Genomic DNA, 19,308 nt, shown 5'->3' with positions numbered 1-19,308 from the left:
GTACATGTATAAATATTTCAAAATTAGAGTCAAGAGTTCATGTTTCTTGATCTCGGCTTATGAAGGGAAGGTGCGGTCAGCCTTTTGTCCAGCTGCCTTTAGTTCCCTATAAGCACAATTTGTTTAAAAAATCAGCATCAATACCTACTGACATCATTCAGGAGTAATTGGAATAGCATTGCTCTTATAAGTAATCAATTTTTTCCCCACTTTCGAGGGCACTTATGTAAATCACTCAAAATCATGGTAGTTTTGGTGGAAAATTATTTTCAGTGGACTGTGTAAACCCCAACACAATTGTTTTCAGAAGACGGCTTTATAAACCATAACCATTTTTCTTTAGTTTTGTTGCTCAAAAGGCCAACACTTCCTTCAGGTGACAAGTCACTCAGGTGACAAGTCACCCAGGTGACAAGTCACCCAGGTGACAAGTCACTCAGGTACACAACTCAATCACAATGCAACACAGTTCCAAATGTTTAAAAAAAAAGTTTTATTCCATTCCAAAACAAATCTGTTGATAAGGTCGTCAGATCAGTACAATACTGCCCATGTTTAACAGGTCTTTTATTGTCACAACAAGCTAAATTTTAAAAAAAATTTGGTTTAACTTTTGACTGACCATCAACATCCAAATTTTATTTGCATTCCAGTTTAACACACACAAAGTTAAGTTCTCCCTCCCCAACAATCTCTAGTCATCAACCCCCCCCCCCCAGTCATTAACTCAACCCCCAACAACCCTAGTCATCAACCCCAACGTTCCTAAACAAGTAGGACATGGACTCGTTGTTGTGGATGCGTCTGATTGCCTCACACAGGAGGACGCTAATGTCCACTGTCTTGATCTTGTGACACTGCATCTTCTGGACCTCATGTGGGATGGTGTTGGTCACAACAACCTGCAATATTTAAACTAGGTCACAACCACCTATAACATTTAAACTAGGTCACAACCACCTATAACATTTAAACTAGGTCACAACAACCTGCAACATTTTAACTAGGTCACAACCATCCATTTAACCCTTTACCGTCCAGGGCATCAGAACTATTTTACCTTGTCTACTGCCAGGCGAAAAGAAAACGCATTTTCAACCACTGAACTTTTTAAAAAAAATAACCACTTACGTTATAAATAAAAAGCATTATACACAAAACTGGCCGAATTTTAATATGCATGAGGTTAAATAGCTTAGTAGTTTACTAATAGCTAGTTAAACTAACAGAAATCCCAGAAAAACGTAAACAAAACACTACTTCTAATATTATTTCTATAAAAAAATTATTTTAAATGGCAAAAAAAATAATTCAACCCACTGGAGCTGCTTTCTTTTTGAATAATTACATTATAATGAATAAGGCCCAATTCAACGATAGAGGCATTTTAATTAGATTTAATTTCACTAATTACATTGACTGTAATTTTGAGGGAAAAAATTCTTAACTTTAGAAAAATCCTAGAAAATGAACCTCTAGTGATAGAGCAATGAGAAAACAATGTAAACAAAACTTTATTTCACGCTTCCGCCGGTATCTTCAAAATCTCGTTACCAACGAGACTTCCGCTACTATGTGTAAATAAGCATACAATACATAGTACGGCTACCGTGAGTGCGCCGGACTGTACCACACACACAAATTCTTGAGCGACTGCCGGCGCATGGGCCTGAGCAGGGTTAAACTATATCACAACCATCTGCAACGTAACAGATATGTAGGATACATACATTTGGTGGCACTGATTAAAATACTCTCCAAACCTCGTCAATGCTGGAATCCTCAATAAGTCTGGGAGCATCTGATGACAAGATCCCATGGGTGGCAACAACCAGGACCTTGTAGGCCCCACGCTCTTTTAGCACCTCAGCCACCTTTACAAACGCAATCACGTCATCAATCATATCATCCTGGGATTGGAAAATTATACACTTAGTCTTGGAAACATATCCATCAGAATATCCTGAATCTATCAACTGAATTGGTATTTTTTCCTATGACATTGAGTCCACATAACATGGCTGGTTACAACGAAAAAAGATGAAAAAAAAAACCTTACAACAATGATGGCGATCCTTCCTCCAACATCACCCACAACATTAAAGGGCGGCTTTTCTTTAGCAGCAACCTCTGCATAAAAAAATATCAGTCAGAGATAGCTACCTTCTACATGCAGCATTAATAAACTGTTTTAAGAAACAGCTACCTCCTACATGCAGCATTAATAAACTGTTTTAAGAAATAGCTACCTCCTACATGCAGCATTAATAAACTGTTTTAAAACAGCTACCTCCTACATGCAGCATTAATAAACTGTTTTAAAACAGCTACCTCCTACATGCAGCATTAATAAACTGTTTTAAGAAACAGCTACCTCCTACATGCAGCATTAATAAACTGTTTTAAGAAACAGCTACCTCCTACATGCAGCATTAATAAACTGTTTTAAAACAGCTACCTCCTACATGCAGCATTAATAAACTGTTTTAAGAAACAGCTACCTCCTACATGCAGCATTAATAAACTGTTTTAAGAAATAGCTACCTCCTACATGCAGCATTAATAAACTGTTTTAAAACAGCTACCTCCTACATGCAGCATTAATAAACTGTTTTAAAACAGCTACCTCCTACATGCAGCATTAATAAACTGTTTTAAGAAACAGCTACCTCCTACATGCAGCATTAATAAACTGTTTTAAAACAGCTACCTCCTACATGCAGCATTAATAAACTGTTTTAAAACAGCTACCTCCTACATGCAGCATTAATAAACTGTTTTAAAACAGCTACCTCCTACATGCAGCATTAATAAACTGTTTTAAGTACCTCCTACATGCAGCATTAATAAACTGTTTTAAAAAACAGCTACCTCCTACATGCAGCATTAATAAACTGTTTTAAAAAACAGCTACCTCCTACATGCAGCATTAATAAACTGTTTTAAGAAACAGCTACCTCCTACATGCAGCATTAATAAACTGTTTTAAGAAACAGCTACCTCCTACATGCAGCATTAATAAACTGTTTTAAGAAACAGCTACCTCCTACATGCAGTATTAATAAACTGTTTTAAGAAACAGCTACCTCCTACATGCAGTATTAATAAACTGTTTTAAGAAACAGCTACCTCCTACATGCAGCATTAATAAACTGTTTTAAGAAACAGCTACCTCCTACATGCAGCATTAATAAACTGTTTTAAGAAACAGCTACCTCCTACATGCAGCATTAATAAACTGTTTTAAGAAACAGCTACCTCCTACATGCAGCATTAATAAACTGTTTTAAGAAACAGCTACCTCCTACATGCAGCATTAATAAACTGTTTTAAGAAACAGCTACCTCCTACATGCAGCATTAATAAACTGTTTTAAGAAACAGCTGTACAAATAGAAATATTTTATACAGAGGTAGTACACAAGACAATACTCAGGTGGTAGCAACCCTAGACCAGATAATATGTGGTAGCAACCCTAGACCAGATAATATGTGGTAGCAACCCTAGACCAGATAATATGTGGTAGCAACCCTAGACCAGATAATATGTGGTAGCAACCCTAGACCAGATAATATGTGGTAGCAACCCTAGACCAGATAATATGTGGTAGCAACCCTAGACCAGATAATATGTGGTAGCAACCCTAGACCAGATAATATGTGGTAGCAACCCTAGACCAGATAATATGTGGTAGCAACCCTAGACCAGATAATATGTGGTAGCAACCCTAGACCAGATAATATGTGGTAGCAACCCTAGACCAGATAATATGTGGTAGCAACCCTAGACCAGATAATATGTGGTAGCAACCCTAGACCAAATATGTGATAGCAACCCTTGACCAGATAAAACTTACGTGGTAGCAGTTCTAGACCAAATGCATCCTTGACAGGGGGGTCAAGTAGTGGAGGTGATGTCCTCCCATCATCCCCCTCATACTCTGACATCCTTTCCTCACCGTGGATGACAGCAATGCCAAGTCGCAAGCGCTCTGCATAAGATGTTGCCCTTTTAACAGAGTTTGGATTTCTGGCAACAATCACAGCGTTCCTATAGTCAGGGAGCTGCAAGCAAGTCAACAATGATTCCATTAGCTTGGATCAGATTTAACCTACAAGCAAGTCAACAATGATTCTATTAGCTTGGATCAGATTTAACCTACAAGCAAGTCAACAATGATTCCATTAGCTTGGATCAGGTTTAACCTACAAGCAAGTCAACAATGATTCCATTAGCTTGGATCAGATTTAACCTACAAGCAAGTCAACAATGATTCCATTAGCTTGGATCAGATTTAACCTACAAGCAAGTCAACAATGATTCCATTAGCTTGGATCAGATTTAACCTACAAGCAAGTCAACAATGATTCCATTAGCTTGGATCAGATTTAACCTACAAGCAAGTCAACAATGATTCCATTAGCTTGGATCAGATTTAACCTACAAGCAAGTCAACAATGATTCCATTAGCTTGGATCAGATTTAACCTACAAGCAAGTCAACAATGATTCCATTAGCTTGGATCAGATTTAACCTACAAGCAAGTCAACAATGATTCTATTAGCTTGGATCAGATTTAACCTATGCGCTCTTATACACTCATATATTTTTGTTTGTTTCTCTTATAAGAGACAATGTAAAGTATAATTTTTTTCTCAGCAGTTTACACAAGCACTAAGACATTGTTTTCATTGCTCAACTAAATCTACTCAAGTTTGTATGTAATACAATTGCTGAACAAAATGTTACCCACTGAAGTTTGTATGTAATACAGAACAAAATGTTACCCACTGAAGTTTGTATGTAATACAATTGCTGAACAAAATGTTACCCACTGAAGTTTGTATGTAACATTTGCTGAACAAAATGTTACCCACTGAAGTTTGTATGTAATCAATCAAGAACAAAATGTTACCCACTGAAGTTTGTATGTAATACAGAAGAAAATGTTACCCACTGAAGTTTGTATGTAATACAGAACAAAATGTTACCCACTGAAGTTTGTATGTAATACAGAAGAAAATGTTACCCACTGAAGTTTGTATGTAATACAGAACAAAATGTTACCCACTGAAGTTTGTATGTAATACAGAAGAAAATGTTACCCACTGAAGTTTGTATGTAATACAGAACAAAATGTTACCCACTGAAGTTTGTATGTAATCAATCCAGAAGAAAATGTTACCCACTGAAGTTTGTATGTAATCAATCAAGAACAAAATGTTACCCACTGAAGTTTGTATGTAATACAGAAGAAAATGTTACCCACTGAAGTTTGTATGTAATACAGAAGAAAATGTTACCCACTGAAGTTTGTATGTAATACATTTGCTGAACAAAATGTTACCCACTGAAGTTTGTATGTAATACAGAAGAAAATGTTACCCACTGAAGTTTGTATGTAATACAGAACAAAATGTTACCCACTGAAGTTTGTATGTAATACAGAAGAAAATGTTACCCACTGAAGTTTGTATGTAATACAGAACAAAATGTTACCCACTGAAGTTTGTATGTAATCAATCCAGAAGAAAATGTTACCCACTGAAGTTTGTATGTAATCAATCAAGAACAAAATGTTACCCACTGAAGTTTGTATGTAATACAGAAGAAAATGTTACCCACTGAAGTTTGTATGTAATACAGAAGAAAATGTTACCCACTGAAGTTTGTATGTAATACATTTGCTGAACAAAATGTTACCCACTGAAGTTTGTATGTAATACAGAACAAAATGTTACCCACTGAAGTTTGTATGTAATACATTTGCTGAACAAAATGTTACCCACTGAAGTTTGTATGTAATACAATTGCTGAACAAAATGTTACCCACTGAAGTTTGTATGTAATACAGAACAAAATGTTACCCACTGAAGTTTGTATGTAATACAGAACAAAATGTTACCCACTGAAGTTTGTATGTAATACAATTGCTGAACAAAATGTTACCCACTGAAGTTTGTATGTAATACATTTGCTGAACAAAATGTTACCCACTGAAGTTTGTATGTAATACAATTGCTGAACAAAATGTTACCCACTGAAGTTTGTATGTAATACATTTGCTGAACAAAATGTTACCCACTGAAGTTTGTATGTAACACATTTGCTAAACAAAATGTTACCCACTGAAGTTTGTATGTAATCAATCAAGAAGAAAATGTTACCCACTGAAGTTTGTATGTAATCAATCAAGAAGAAAATGTTACCCACTGAAGTTTGTATGTAATCAATCAAGAAGAAAATGTTACCCACTGAAGTTTGTATGTAATCAATCAAGAAGAAAATGTTACCCACTGAAGTTTGTATGTAATCAATCAAGAAGAAAATGTTACCCACTGAAGTTTGTATGTAATCAATCAAGAAGGCTGAGGCTCTGAGATTATCAACAGGGAAGCTAAAAAATCCTTGAATCTCTTTCTGGTGGAGGTCCAAGGTAATCAAATGAGTGAACCCTGTGGAAGGTCAGAAACTGCTGAGTGAAGAGTTTAAACATGAACCCTGTGGAAGGTCAGAAACTGCTGAGTGAAGAGTTTAAACATGAATCCTGTGGAAGGTCAGAAACTGCTGAGTGAAGAGTTTAAACATGAACCCTGTGGAAGGTCAGAAACTGCTGAGTGAAGAGTTTAAACATGTAGAGTTAATCAATTGAGAGATCAACTTACCAGCTTTCCCCAACATGGAGGCAATCAGCTTTCCCACAATACATCCCCTTTTTCTCATCTTGCTTTGCTTGGAATAAGGTAAGTAAGGAATTACTCCAATAATGTTACTGGCCGCGCTGGTCCGGCAAGCATATGCTATGATCATAAGCTCCATCATATCATTGTTGGTATCCCTGAAACATTTCCATCAAATTTACAAACAGTAAAATTTCATTGGTGATGTACTTGATACAGACAAGAAACATTAAACTTTGATTGGTTGCATATCAAAGAAAACATCCTCACTTGGTGCCTGTCTGAATGATGTAAACATCTTTCCCTCGCACTGATTCTTTGATCTCCACATTCGTCTCTTGAAAGGAAGAAAACAAAAAAACACTGTAATAACAACTTAAAGGGAAAAACATCATTAGCACTAACCAATGGAAGAGTGAAGGGGAAAAAAACACAAACATTTTTTAATGAAATCCACTATTAATGTTTTAATCAATTTTAATGGTGTCAAAATCCTACAAGAACTTCCATGAATGAATGATGTGAGTGTCTTTGTAATTTTTTACTGCTACAGTTGGACGCAAGCGACTTCTTATAAACAACATGGCTAGTCACAAAAAGGCAGGCTAACAACTCATTAGCAAGCTAACAGCTAATTAACATGTTTTGTGCCATAATTAGAATTGAACTAAAGAGCTCTGATGTCAGGCACCACAACCAATGGCTACCCCCTTTTAAACAGTTTCTATTGTAAGATTTTCAATGCAATACTAGCTAAGCCAATCTGATGCAATATAGTTATTGAACTTGATGAAAGATACCTCTGTTTTGCTTGTGAAATACTGTAATTTCCCCAAGGTGAACTCCAAGTTTGCTGCAAAAACATTTGAAAACACGTATTCAAGTAGGCTGAAGCTAATACTCCATTTTTAAAACATACAACTATAGTTAACCCTTTGAACCTGCTGTATCTGTCTGAATCTTAAATCTCCATGCCCCGAGAGAAAGTGGTATTAGACACCTTACCCCAGATCAACAGTCCATACATAAAATTGCTATATTAAAAAGTAACGTAACTGGTGACGTATGAGTCATGGTAAGTTCCTGTCATGGCTGCGCACATGAACCAAATTTTATGTTATGTTTATCATTTACAATGTATGATGAAAAGATGATTTTCAAACAAGGCATTCTACCTATGTCTACATCTACGTATGTCTAAGAGAAGGGTCTACATACACAGAAGACTGGATTACTAAGTTGAAATATTGGCGATAATTAATGTTTAAATCCCTAATTGAAATAATAAAATTAATCCTGTTGTTACATTAATAGAATTTTTTTTTATTGCTAGTCGGTTGTGTGTACATTTAACTTAGGGGCATGGGGATTTTAGGTTCAGGAGCTTAGGGTTCAAAAGGTTACGGTTAAGCTATTAAAATTAGAAATCTGACACTATTGTAAAATCATAATTTTAAAAATATTACAGGAGATACTGAGTCAGTCACTCAGTGCCCGACAACATAATTGCATCACTATCAATCAATCAATGAAATTCAGCTAGATCAGCAAAGTTTGTCCAAAAAAAAAACAACCCACGCCTTAATATTTTTTAAGCCATTGTAATTGTATTATGTAGGCGAGTGAGTTGACGAGAATCCTTCCATCATGTTGTTGACTTGGAATAGAAACATGCTTTTTTAGATTTAGACCGTAAAAATAATAAAAAAATAGAAACTTGACCCTAAAATTAATTTAGAAATTTTATATTTTTAGAATAAATGCTAAAAAAGTTGCAAATCCAGAGAACTTGAAAATAATTTGTTGAGTTTAAGGCTACATTTCTATTTATTTTCATCAAGCCTATGTTATAACCGGATGTTTCACTTTCATAAGACAAATATTGTTTGGTTGTACAGTAACTCAGTGATCGATAATTATTTGTTTACAAAATTTTGCAGATAAAGTTTTTAAATAACAATGCAAATTTAAACCCCATGACCTAGTTTTCCATTTTTGTTTCGCTTACAATGTGCACAATAAAATTTATGGCAGCCTATCAAATAGCAGGATGCTATTGTTTATGTCGCCATTACAAGTGAAAACCAAATTGTTTTTGCTTTTTTTAAATTTTTTTAGTTAGGCCTACTGAAAATATTAAAAACATCAAAAAGGTCTAGATACATCCAATCTTTAATAATCCGAAAAAACCAGACAGACAGGATTTTATAAACATATTAATATATTTATATTAATTGTAGATCTAACTACGCCGTGCATGATTTTAAAATTTATTAATTTAATGGGCCTCTCGAATACCTTCTCGCTCTGGTCCAGTCTTCTGCCAGACAACAGACTGAAATTCAATTAAACAACAAAGAAATAGATTTAGACTATTTATTATCTGATTTCTCACCTCGCCACCATTTGTGCTAGCTCAGGGTGGGAAGTCCCTGCTAGAACCAGCATCTGGTTTTTTTGAGCTCGCAACTGAATCGACATGACGGTGAATAAAAGTATTCGTCACTTGTGTTAAACTGAAAGTGACTAAAATCTAAAGCTGAAGCGTTTTTTTTAGTAAATTAGCCTACACAATGTTTTTTCTCTGAAATGGCATATTTATTTATTTAAGTAGGCTGGAGCAACTGGTATACTGAAGACAAGATGTTAGCTCTATCTAAGCTGATCTCTAGAATCTGGATTTCTAGATCTAGACTTTCTAGTATTCTGCAGCTAGGCCTATCGAATTGAGATTCTGCTTTGTAATTATCTGCCCTTGGTTGGTATAAAAACAAAGATCTAGAATTAGTAAAAAAAAAAAAATTGCAGGCTAACTGTAAGAACACAAAATTTTTATTTTTTTAATGTTGAAAATTGCCAGACCGATCTTTTATTCTTTTAATTTTTTTTTTACAATATTTAATGATAAAACTTGAAATTATCTTCCAGATCTTTTGTTGTATAACTGTGAGCTTGCTATCAACATCTATAGAGTCCTTTCATATGACGTCACGTCCGTTCGTGATACCTACGCCCGCCGCCACAGTGGTGTACATCAGACGTAAACACAATCAGCTGTTCGCCAGCGCTGGACGTGTTCACCAGCGCTGGACGCGTTCACTGTATGTAAAGAACCGCACCCGCGGAAAAGGAAAAATACGTTAAAAAACTTGAACTCTTAGGAATTGAAGATCCTTATACTGTTATTGACAGTTTCGTATAAATAAATATGTGGACAAAATTTCTAAATAAAAATACTGTTAGTAATACTGTTTGCGTTTAGAGTTAAAGTAGCCGAATCTGATCAAATGCAGTTCTCGATACTTTGTTTCAGGTAAGGACAGTAAAATAATAAACTTCATTTTAATTATAAAAGATAAATATTAATAATTAATAAAACAAATATGCTCGACCTTCACAAATACTAATATATAGTAAAAGACAAAGTCAAAAGTAATAGGCTAATAAGAATAATAAGATCTAATAGTAGGCCTAATACCTGGCTCCGCTGGGTAGACATAGAATCTAGAATCTACTTCTTTACTTAAATTTAATTACTTTAGATCTACATTCGATTCAAAATACACCCATAATAAATCAAAAGTAGTCATAATAGGCCTAATAAAGCATTTAATTGTCTCTAAGATCTAAAATCTCGCTCTATTAGTATTATCTAATCATTTTTTTAGCAAACGAAATTTTCTGAAATTGAAATAGATTATATGACTAGACTTAGATCTAGAATCCGCTACTTAAATTAAATTGTAAAAACTTTATACAAGCATGTAGTTGATATTATTGTAGTAGAAGGCTTTAATAAATTACTAAGGCCTAACTACTTTGTTGTCTTTTTACAGCAATATGTATCTGATACTGGACTGAGTTTAATTAAATTCAAATTCATATCTAGTAATTGGTCTACTAAGTTTTTGTAGCCTAGTAGTACAATCTAGATCATACCAGCCAACAACAAATAACCACATTATTATTATTTGGTTAATGATTAGGCTAATTTTTTTTTTAAATCCACTGTTTATAAAAGAAACAAATCAAGCTAGAAACGTTATAAGTGAGATGGTTTAGAATAATAACAATGGACCCAGTCTACAATTGATACAAGTGCAGGTCTACATAGGGCCTACAGTCTAGTAGTTTACAGTAGGCACCTAGTGTGTAGCTAGTATACTAGTGTGTAGCTGTCCAGAGTTAAGATTCTTAATGCCTTAATGCTTTCCCCTGATAAGCCGTGTGTGCTATAAATGACATAACATGACACCGAGGTGAGAAGCGTTGAGGGGAGAGCAGTGGGACTTTCCCTTTTGTTCTCCCTGCTGGGCCCTGAGGGTCAAAATTATATAAGAAATACTATCTCTGTGGGGCTGGGTATCACGGAGGTGAGACATTTTCAGGGGAGGGCAGGGCAGACTCCTCTTTGGTTTTATTGTGGGCTAGATACAGGTGGGGGCAGCCATCGTGAGGGTTGAACGTCAGTATTAATGTGTCTGATCACTTCCCTGCTGGATTATAAGGGTCTTAAATTGTATAACATGCTACCCAGATTGGTTATTACCCATGGATTATATTAGCCGTTGTAGTGTGGGTTTTGTAGGAGTTAAGTGGTCTCACGTTTGCTACAGTAGATAACCTCTAATATATTACTGCATTTGATCAGATTCGTCTACTTAAACTCTAAACGCAAACGGTATTATTAACAGTATTTTTATTTAGAAATTTCGGCCACATATTTATATTATCCACGAAACTGTCAATAACTGTATAAGGATCTTCAATTCCTAAGAGTTCAAGTTTTTTAACGTATTTTTCCTTTTCCGCGGTCGCGATTCTTTACATACGGTGAACACGTCCAGCGCTGGTGAACACGTCCAGCGCTGGCGAACAGCTGATTGTGTTTACGTCTGATGTACACCACTGTGGCGGCGGGCGTAGGTATCACGTGATTTAGGTCACGTGTTTGCAAGGACTCTATATAGAGGTCTATATAATTCTCTTCTGGGATCAGTTAGAAAACAAGCTGCAAGCGCGCCTTTGCAGTCCCCTCTCTTCCTCTCTTCCTCACTATCACTACCACCCCACCCCCACATGATCTGGTGAGCGGTGTTCACTCTGTTTACATTTTACAATCATAGAGACGGGTTTGGTGACGGCTATTAGGGGCAGATAATTGAGTTTGAAACGATTTTAAACTTAGAGGAGGTAACTAAGAGGAGGCTGCTTTCACGTGGGGGGGGGGGGGGGGTAGTGTTTTTAAGCAAATATTTTCAATGGCAGCATTGGTACTGTTGAATTCACAAATTATAAATTACTGAAATGTAGAAAAAAAACAACTAAATAGCGGCGTATGATACGCAGCGGGTCGGCTCGTAGAGAATAATCAGTAAAGTCAAAGTGAAACAAATAATAAAAGGAAATACGTCAAAACTAAAATTGTAAAAATTAAAAACGTAATATCGATCTAAGTTCTTCGCCAACATTTTTCTCTGAATGTTGAACCAAAAGGCCTCATACTTCTTAATACAAGCCTATATTTTGAATTTCTAACCACTTTAGTGTGTTTAATTTCTAAGGGAACAAATTATGTTCGTCCTACGCAGAAGAATTATTCAAGTAGCGCCCCTTGCTTAAAAAAAAGGTCAGTGGAATCAAAATATTGTCCTTGAAACAAACCGCAACTCCGCAACAAATAAGTACCCTGGGTTGGGTAGAGACTGTTGATCTAATTCAAGCTGTGTTCCACTTTATCTACGTTATCTACCCAACATTAAGCAAAAAACGCAACATTACATTATTATACAGCATATTTATCTTCTTCGTACTTAAATTTTAGTGTTGGGAGGGATCGAGCCTTATGTGCCAGAGGGTTTGAACTCGAGACTTTTTCGAATTTAACAACCATGGGCTTTGCCAGATGCGTAGCGAGGGGGGGGGGGGGGCGAGTGGTGCGGACCGCACCGGGTGACACCATTTAGGGGGGTGACACCAAGGCAAAAAAGAGCAAAATAAATAGAGAAAAACTTGAGGGGGGGGGGGGTGCAAATCGAACATTTGGGGGGGGGGGTGCAAATCGAAAGTTTGAAAGTTTGTCCCCGGAAAGGGTGTGACCTACTTAGGTCGAGTCATTTTTATTTTGACATTGTATAATTCCTTATATGGAATGATGGTGTAACACCTGGGGTTTTTCCACTGACTTATTAAGGTGTTTGAGACATAGAAATTTTCCATTAAAATCTGATTGAATGATTCTGATCAGATGATTATCCCAACCAATGGCGACATGAGTTGAGGATAACCTCCCCTGTCACAGAAGTCTTTAATTGCACTGCACACTCGCAACACGAGGCAGTTTTTCTTGACCTGGCAGTCTACGAGGCCGTTTTACCTTGTTCAGGCAGCCGTCCATATTGTCCGGCTATAGACTCTGACCATTTGAACGTGAGAGTACTTAAGACCTGTGTGTGCCTTGCTTTCTTCAGTTGATTTAGTCTTCTAGTTTAATATTACTTGTCGCGAAGTAATTCTAGAAACTACAGCAGTGTTGTGTGGCCAGTGGCTGTTTTTTAGACAGTGTAGAAATCTGTGATAGTGTTATTTCCTGCATTTTGTAAGTTGGGTTTTTGATATTTTATACATTAAATATTTTATCTAGTTCATCTTCGTGTTCTGCCTCAACTGAGTTCGCTGATTAAAAGGTCGTATGTAGATTGGATGAGTATTAATTACAATAGTATCACTAGCTCCCCTAGACATTGATTCGAGCCCTAGTGTGTCGTTGTGTTAAGTGTTCATCCACTTAGGCCGTAAGGCATTTGCATATGACCCCGAAAAAAGAATCCGGGGACGTTCTCCTTCTATTTGGCTGATAGAAAGGTTAACGTTACAAAGTGGGAGCTCGCCGAGATTTAATCTGTCGTTCCAGTTGTTGGTCATATCAGTTGAATACTAAGTTTAGTCTGGTCTAGTTGTTTTTTTATCCAGTAGCGCAGTGTTTTTACAACGCGCGCTCAGGCTAGAGTATCTAGGTCAAATAAGCAGACGTGTCACGTCCTACATTTAGAGGTCAAGTACACGGCCCAACTCACCGTGTTAAGTTAGTGAACCTAAGCTTGTTGTGATTTGAAAGTTAGTGTTATGGAGTCGTTTTTGGCTAATCCTACTGTTGAAGATGTAGAAAAGCTGAGTAGAAAAGTTTTGGTTAGTGTTGTTAAGGAATTGAAATTGGATTATTCTGTTACGCAGAAGTCAGAGGTGTTGAGAGATAAAATTGTTGTTCATTTCATTAATGAAGGAGTATTTGACGAAAGTTTGTTAGCTAGTGTGTTGCTCCGCGAGGAGAAATCTATAGAAGAGAGGGAGCTTCTATTAAAAGAAAAGGAGTTTGAAACTAAAAGTGCTCTAGAGAGACAGGAGTTAGAGGCTAAAATTGCTTTAGATAAGAGGAGGTTGGAATTAGAGTTTGGTCAAGTTAGTGATGTCACTTCTCAGGTAGATCCAAAAAAGTTGTCGGTAGGGCAAGTGATTGCCAAATTTGGGAAATTAGTTCCGAAATTTGATGAAACAGATTTGGTCGTTTTCTTTAACTCGTTTGAGAGTTTAGCGAAGACATGTGAATGGCCCGAAACTTCCATTACTGCTTTATTGAGCTCTGTCCTTACTGGGAAAGCTGCAAAAACATACCAGGCACTCTCTCACGACGTTCAAAATAACTATAGTTTGGTCAAGACTGCCATTTTAAAGGCCTACGCTCTGACGCCCGAGGCCTATCGGACAAAATTCCGAACACTCCGCAAGTTACCCACACAATCATATGTGGAATTTCTCTTTGAAAAGGAGAAAATATTCTCAAGGTGGCTACACTCTGAGGAAGTTTCTGAGTTTGAGAAACTCAGGTCACTTATCCTAAGGGAAGAATTCCTATCGTCCCTGCCTGAAGAGATACGACTACACATTCTGGATAACAAGATAACTGACACCCAGAAGGCTGCTGAGTCGGCTGACACATATATGTTGGTGCATAAGAAACCACCAGTGTCAGGAAACCGCCTCAACCCCGTGCTTCCCCTTTTTGGCAGCAATCATCCTGTTGGCCAACATTTGAAGGCATCACAGTCCAGAGAGAAACCAAGATCAACTCTCAATCGTCGAGCAGTATGCCAGTTCTGCAAAAGGTCTGGGCATCTTGTCAAGGACTGTTACAAACGTCGTCAATATAACAGAGAGGTGGTGCGTACTTCTGCGCACTATGCTCTATCCCCTCAAGCAGCCAGTTCAACTATGAACTCTAGAATTCTAAAGGACTCTAACCCTAAGTGTCCGCAAGAAGGTAGTCAAGTCTCTACACATTATGTGCAGTCACATTTTGACTGTTCTCGCCACCATCCAGTTTCTTCCGAGTCTACCGATCTCGAGGGATCGAGAAAAGTTGACTTTTCATCTTTTATTGCTGAAGCCATCATTAGCAAACCAGGTGATCCGTTGTCTCAGCGGAATATCACCGTCCTAAGAGACACAGGAGCGTCACAATCACTCCTTTTGAAAAGTTCAATGGACATTACACCTGAGACGAACACCGGAAGGATTTCCATTATCCAGGGAGTGGGGACAAAATCTACTGTCGTCCCTCTACACAAGTTTGCCCTGAAACATCATCTCGTCGAAGGTGAGGTCATTTTAGGTGTGATAGATAGTATTCCTGTCCCAGGAGTACACCTACTTCTAGGGAATGACCTTGCGGGAAGCAAAGTATACCCCTGTACGGTTTCAGACCCTTTGTCAACAGTTCCAGATAATGATTATGAACTGTATCCTGCATGTGCGGTGACAAGAAGCCAGACCAAACAATTGGCTGACACAACGTCTGAACCACATCCGCCATCATCGTCAAGAAATTCGACTCCCAAACTGGAGTCTATGCTTCCAGAAAACACAAGCCTGGGCTTACCCCTGAGAATATCTCAGGAAGACATCATTAAAGCTCAACAAGCCGACGCGGAACTCCAAGCAACGGTCGAAAAATCTCTATCATCTGACGATGGAGAATATTTCTCCGAGAACGGCCTCTTCTTTCGTCGCGCTATACCGGTGAATGCCTCACCAGCCGAACCATGGTTGGGTAAAAACCAGCTGTGGATCCCTCCACCTTATCGGCATGAAATACTTAAGCTGGCACATGACCATCCAATGTCAGCGCACCCAGGTGTCACTAAAACGACGGCGAAGATCAAAGAACTGTTCTTTTGGCCCAAAATGAGAAAAGATGTGTCGCGTTACTGTAGAAGTTGCACGAACTGTCAGTTGGCCGGAAAGCCAAACCAGACAATTCCTAAGGCCCCTTTGAGTCCGATTCCTGTGTTAGAAGAACCTTTTTCTAAAATCGTCATGGACTGTGTAGGTCCCTTGCCTAAAACCAAGGCGGGCAACGAGTACCTACTTACCTTTATGTGTTCAAGTACCCGTTTTCCCGAGGCGATTCCCTTACGGAACATTAAGGCAAAGACTGTAGTCAGAGCCATGACCCGGTTCTTCACTACCTTTGGATTACCTAGAATCGTGCAAACAGATCAAGGCAGCAACTTCACCAGTCACCATTTTCAGGAAGCGCTAGCCAAGCTAGGCGTTACCCACATCACCAGCTCAGCCTACCACCCTCAGTCTCAAGGCGTACTTGAGAGGTTCCACCAAACCCTCAAAACCATGCTAAGGACATTCGCTAATAGTAACACCCAATGGGATGAGTCTGTTCCTTGGATTATTTTCGCCGCGAGGGACTGTGTCCAGGACTCTTTAGGCTACTCGCCTTTTCAACTTGTGTTTGGACATTCTGTCCGTGGCCCCCTGAAGCTGATACACGAACGTTGGACAGGTACCAGTGATCATCCAGTGGAAAACTTCGACGATTTTCACGTTCGACTGAAAGCCGTGTGCGAAATGGCTCACAAGAACTTAAGAAAGGCCCAAGTTAGAATGAAAGAACAGTATGATAAGAGTTCTTGTATACGAACATTCAATCCAGGCGACAAAGTTCTTGTGCTAGTGCCTAATCTGAACAATGCGTTATCCTTGAGATATTGTGGACCCTTTACAGTGCATTCAAAATTAAGTGATTTGAACTATGTTGTCAATACGCCCGACAGAAGAAAGAAACAGACAGTGTATCATGTCAACTCACTAAAAAAATATTATGATAATTGTAACAATTTTCAATCCACAGCTAAAATTACTTTACCTGTATGTTCAAATGTTTCTGATGATGTGATACATGATAAATTGAAACCCCCAAAATTGGTAAATTCTTCCTTTTTAGATAATTTGAATGTCCACCTTATGCATTTGTCCACAGAGGAAAGCCATAGATTGTCTCAGTTATTTGAAACATTTCCCTCTATTTTTGGGGATGTCCCCAAAGAAGCGAAGGCTCCACCTCATGATGTAGACGTTGGTGACGCAAAACCCATTAAACAACACCCCTATAGAGTTAACCCGGAAAAAGCTGCTTTGATAAAAGATGAAATTGATTATATGCTCAAGAATGATATCATTGAGCCCAGTTTCAGCAACTGGAGTTCCCCATGTCTCCTAGTCCCGAAAGACGGTGGATCTTTCAGGTTTGTGACCGACTTTAGGAAGGTGAATGCGCTCACCAAAGCTGATTCCTATCCCCTACCTCGGATAGAGGACGTTATTGATAAAGTTGGTCAAGCTAAGATAATTTCCAAAATTGATTTACTTTCAGGATACTGGCAAATCCCCTTATCTGACCGTGCAAAAGAAATATCTGCTTTTGTAACCCCTAATGGTTTTTATAGATACAAACGTATGCCCTTTGGTATGCGAAATGCTGGTCAAACTTTCCAGAGGGTCATTAACTCTGTCATTGCTGACATAGACCAATGTGAGGCCTACATAGATGATATAGTTGTATTTTCTAATACTTTTGAAGAACATATTGTTCAATTGACTAACCTTTTTAGAAAATTGTCTGAAGTTAATTTTACTGTAAACTTACATAAAAGTGATTTCTGTAAAGCTTCAATTACCTATTTGGGTTATCAAGTGGGAACGAACCAAGTTCGGCCCATTGAAGCTAAAGTAGATGCTATTGTAAAGTTGCCACCTCCCAAAAATTGTAAAGAGATCAAAAAGTTCCTTGGGATGGCTGGTTACTATAGACGGTTCTGTCAAAACTTTTCAGCTATTGCTGAACCTCTTACTGCATTATTGAAAAAGGGTGTTGAGTTTGAATGGTCAGATAAATGTCAAGAAGCTTTTTTAACCATTAAGTCATTTCTATCTAATGCTCCTGTTATGGCTGCACCAAATTTTAGCAAGCCCTTTAAACTTGCCATTGATGCTAGCAACTTAGCCATTGGCTCAGTCCTATTTCAAGAAGACAACATGGGAATTGACCATCCCATTGCCTTTTTTTCCAGGAAGTTAAATGAAAACCAAAAGAATTATTCTACTATTGAAAAAGAAGCTTTAGCTTTGGTTTTGTCATTACAACATTTTGAAGTCTATGTCTCTTCTTCAACCAATCCAGTCAGAGTGTTTTCTGACCATGATCCCCTGAAATTTACCTCTAAGTTAGGACAGACCAATCAAAGAATATTGAGATGGTGCTTATATTTCCAAAATTTTAATCTGGAAATTTCACACATTAAGGGTAGTGATAATGTTGTGGCTGATTGTTTGTCAAGGATGTAAAATCTTGTTGTTCACATTGATCATGTGACATGCTTTGTGGTTCATTAGGACCATAAACAGGTTTTGTTTGAGTGTCACTCATATGAAAATGAGTGGTGTGAGTTAGATTTTTTCAAAATTCCAATCCTGTTGAATATTTTGTTTATTTTCAGGTGAACCTTAATTAAAGGTGGGTTTTGAGTATATGTAATCTTTTATAATAATATGTCTCATATGACTCAATTGATATTGTAGCTAGTCATTGAAATAAAGGTCTTACCCTGGCGGGTTTACCACTTTTAATATTCTCATGGAAAAATTGTAATTCCCTTTTTTGAGGGATTTTGATGTATAATTACTTTTTGAAGGGTTACTCCCCTTTCACCAATTGTAAAAGTTGGAGTTACTTCCCTTTTATGTTCAGGGATATTTTCATATGGTATTATGATTTTGATTGCCTACATTTGTAAAACATTTCTGTTATTTCATTGCCAGATTGGTTCCTTATGTATGTTTTTGTGGAACCTATCTGTCACTTCCAAAAAGGGAGGGGATGTGACCTACTTAGGTCGAGTCATTTTTATTTTGACATTGTATAATTCCTTATATGGAATGATGGTGTAACACCTGGGGTTTTTCCACTGACTTATTAAGGTGTTTGAGACATAGAAATTTTCCATTAAAATCTGATTGAATGATTCTGATCAGATGATTATCCCAACCAATGGCGACATGAGTTGAGGATAACCTCCCCTGTCACAGAAGTCTTTAATTGCACTGCACACTCGCAACACGAGGCAGTTTTTCTTGACCTGGCAGTCTACGAGGCCGTTTTACCTTGTTCAGGCAGCCGTCCATATTGTCCGGCTATAGACTCTGACCATTTGAACGTGAGAGTACTTAAGACCTGTGTGTGCCTTGCTTTCTTCAGTTGATTTAGTCTTCTAGTTTA

General features: G+C 37.6%; 1 protein-coding gene across 1 annotated transcript; it reads right to left on the bottom strand.

Annotated features, from left to right (window-relative positions):
- Nucleotides 1-705: 705 nt before the first annotated feature.
- LOC131930073 (phosphoribosyl pyrophosphate synthase-associated protein 1) lies at nt 706-9,434 on the bottom strand. The gene is made up of 9 exons (XM_059286429.1): nt 9,076-9,434; nt 7,481-7,533; nt 6,951-7,017; nt 6,666-6,838; nt 6,340-6,455; nt 3,857-4,064; nt 2,060-2,130; nt 1,764-1,910; nt 706-902 (listed from the first exon to the last, which is right to left on the bottom strand). Exons 1-9 carry the CDS (start codon nt 9,159-9,161, stop codon nt 744-746), a joined length of 1,080 nt encoding a protein of 359 aa, XP_059142412.1. The 5' UTR covers nt 9,162-9,434; the 3' UTR covers nt 706-743.
- Nucleotides 9,435-19,308: the final 9,874 nt, after the last annotated feature.

Source organism: Physella acuta, unplaced genomic scaffold (genome assembly GCF_028476545.2).
Source record: "Physella acuta isolate Inbredline_101_S28 unplaced genomic scaffold, ASM2847654v3 ptg001712l, whole genome shotgun sequence".
NCBI classification, from domain to species: domain Eukaryota; kingdom Metazoa; phylum Mollusca; class Gastropoda; family Physidae; genus Physella; species Physella acuta.
This window is presented reverse-complemented; position numbering and strand designations above follow the sequence as displayed.

What these genes read in the sequence shown, in the direction of transcription:
- LOC131930073 (XM_059286429.1), bottom strand. Translation starts at nt 9,161, where the DNA reads ATGTCGATTCAGTTGCGAGCTCAAAAAAACCAGATGCTGGTTCTAGCA. An exon ending in CTCCATGTTGGGGAAAGCTG is followed by an intron (nt 6,456 to 6,665) that starts GTAAGTTGATCT and finishes GACCTTCCACAG; the next exon opens with GGTTCACTCATTTGATTACC. An exon ending in GAAGGATCGCCATCATTGTT is followed by an intron (nt 1,911 to 2,059) that starts GTAAGGTTTTTT and finishes TTCCAATCCCAG; the next exon opens with GATGATATGATTGATGACGT.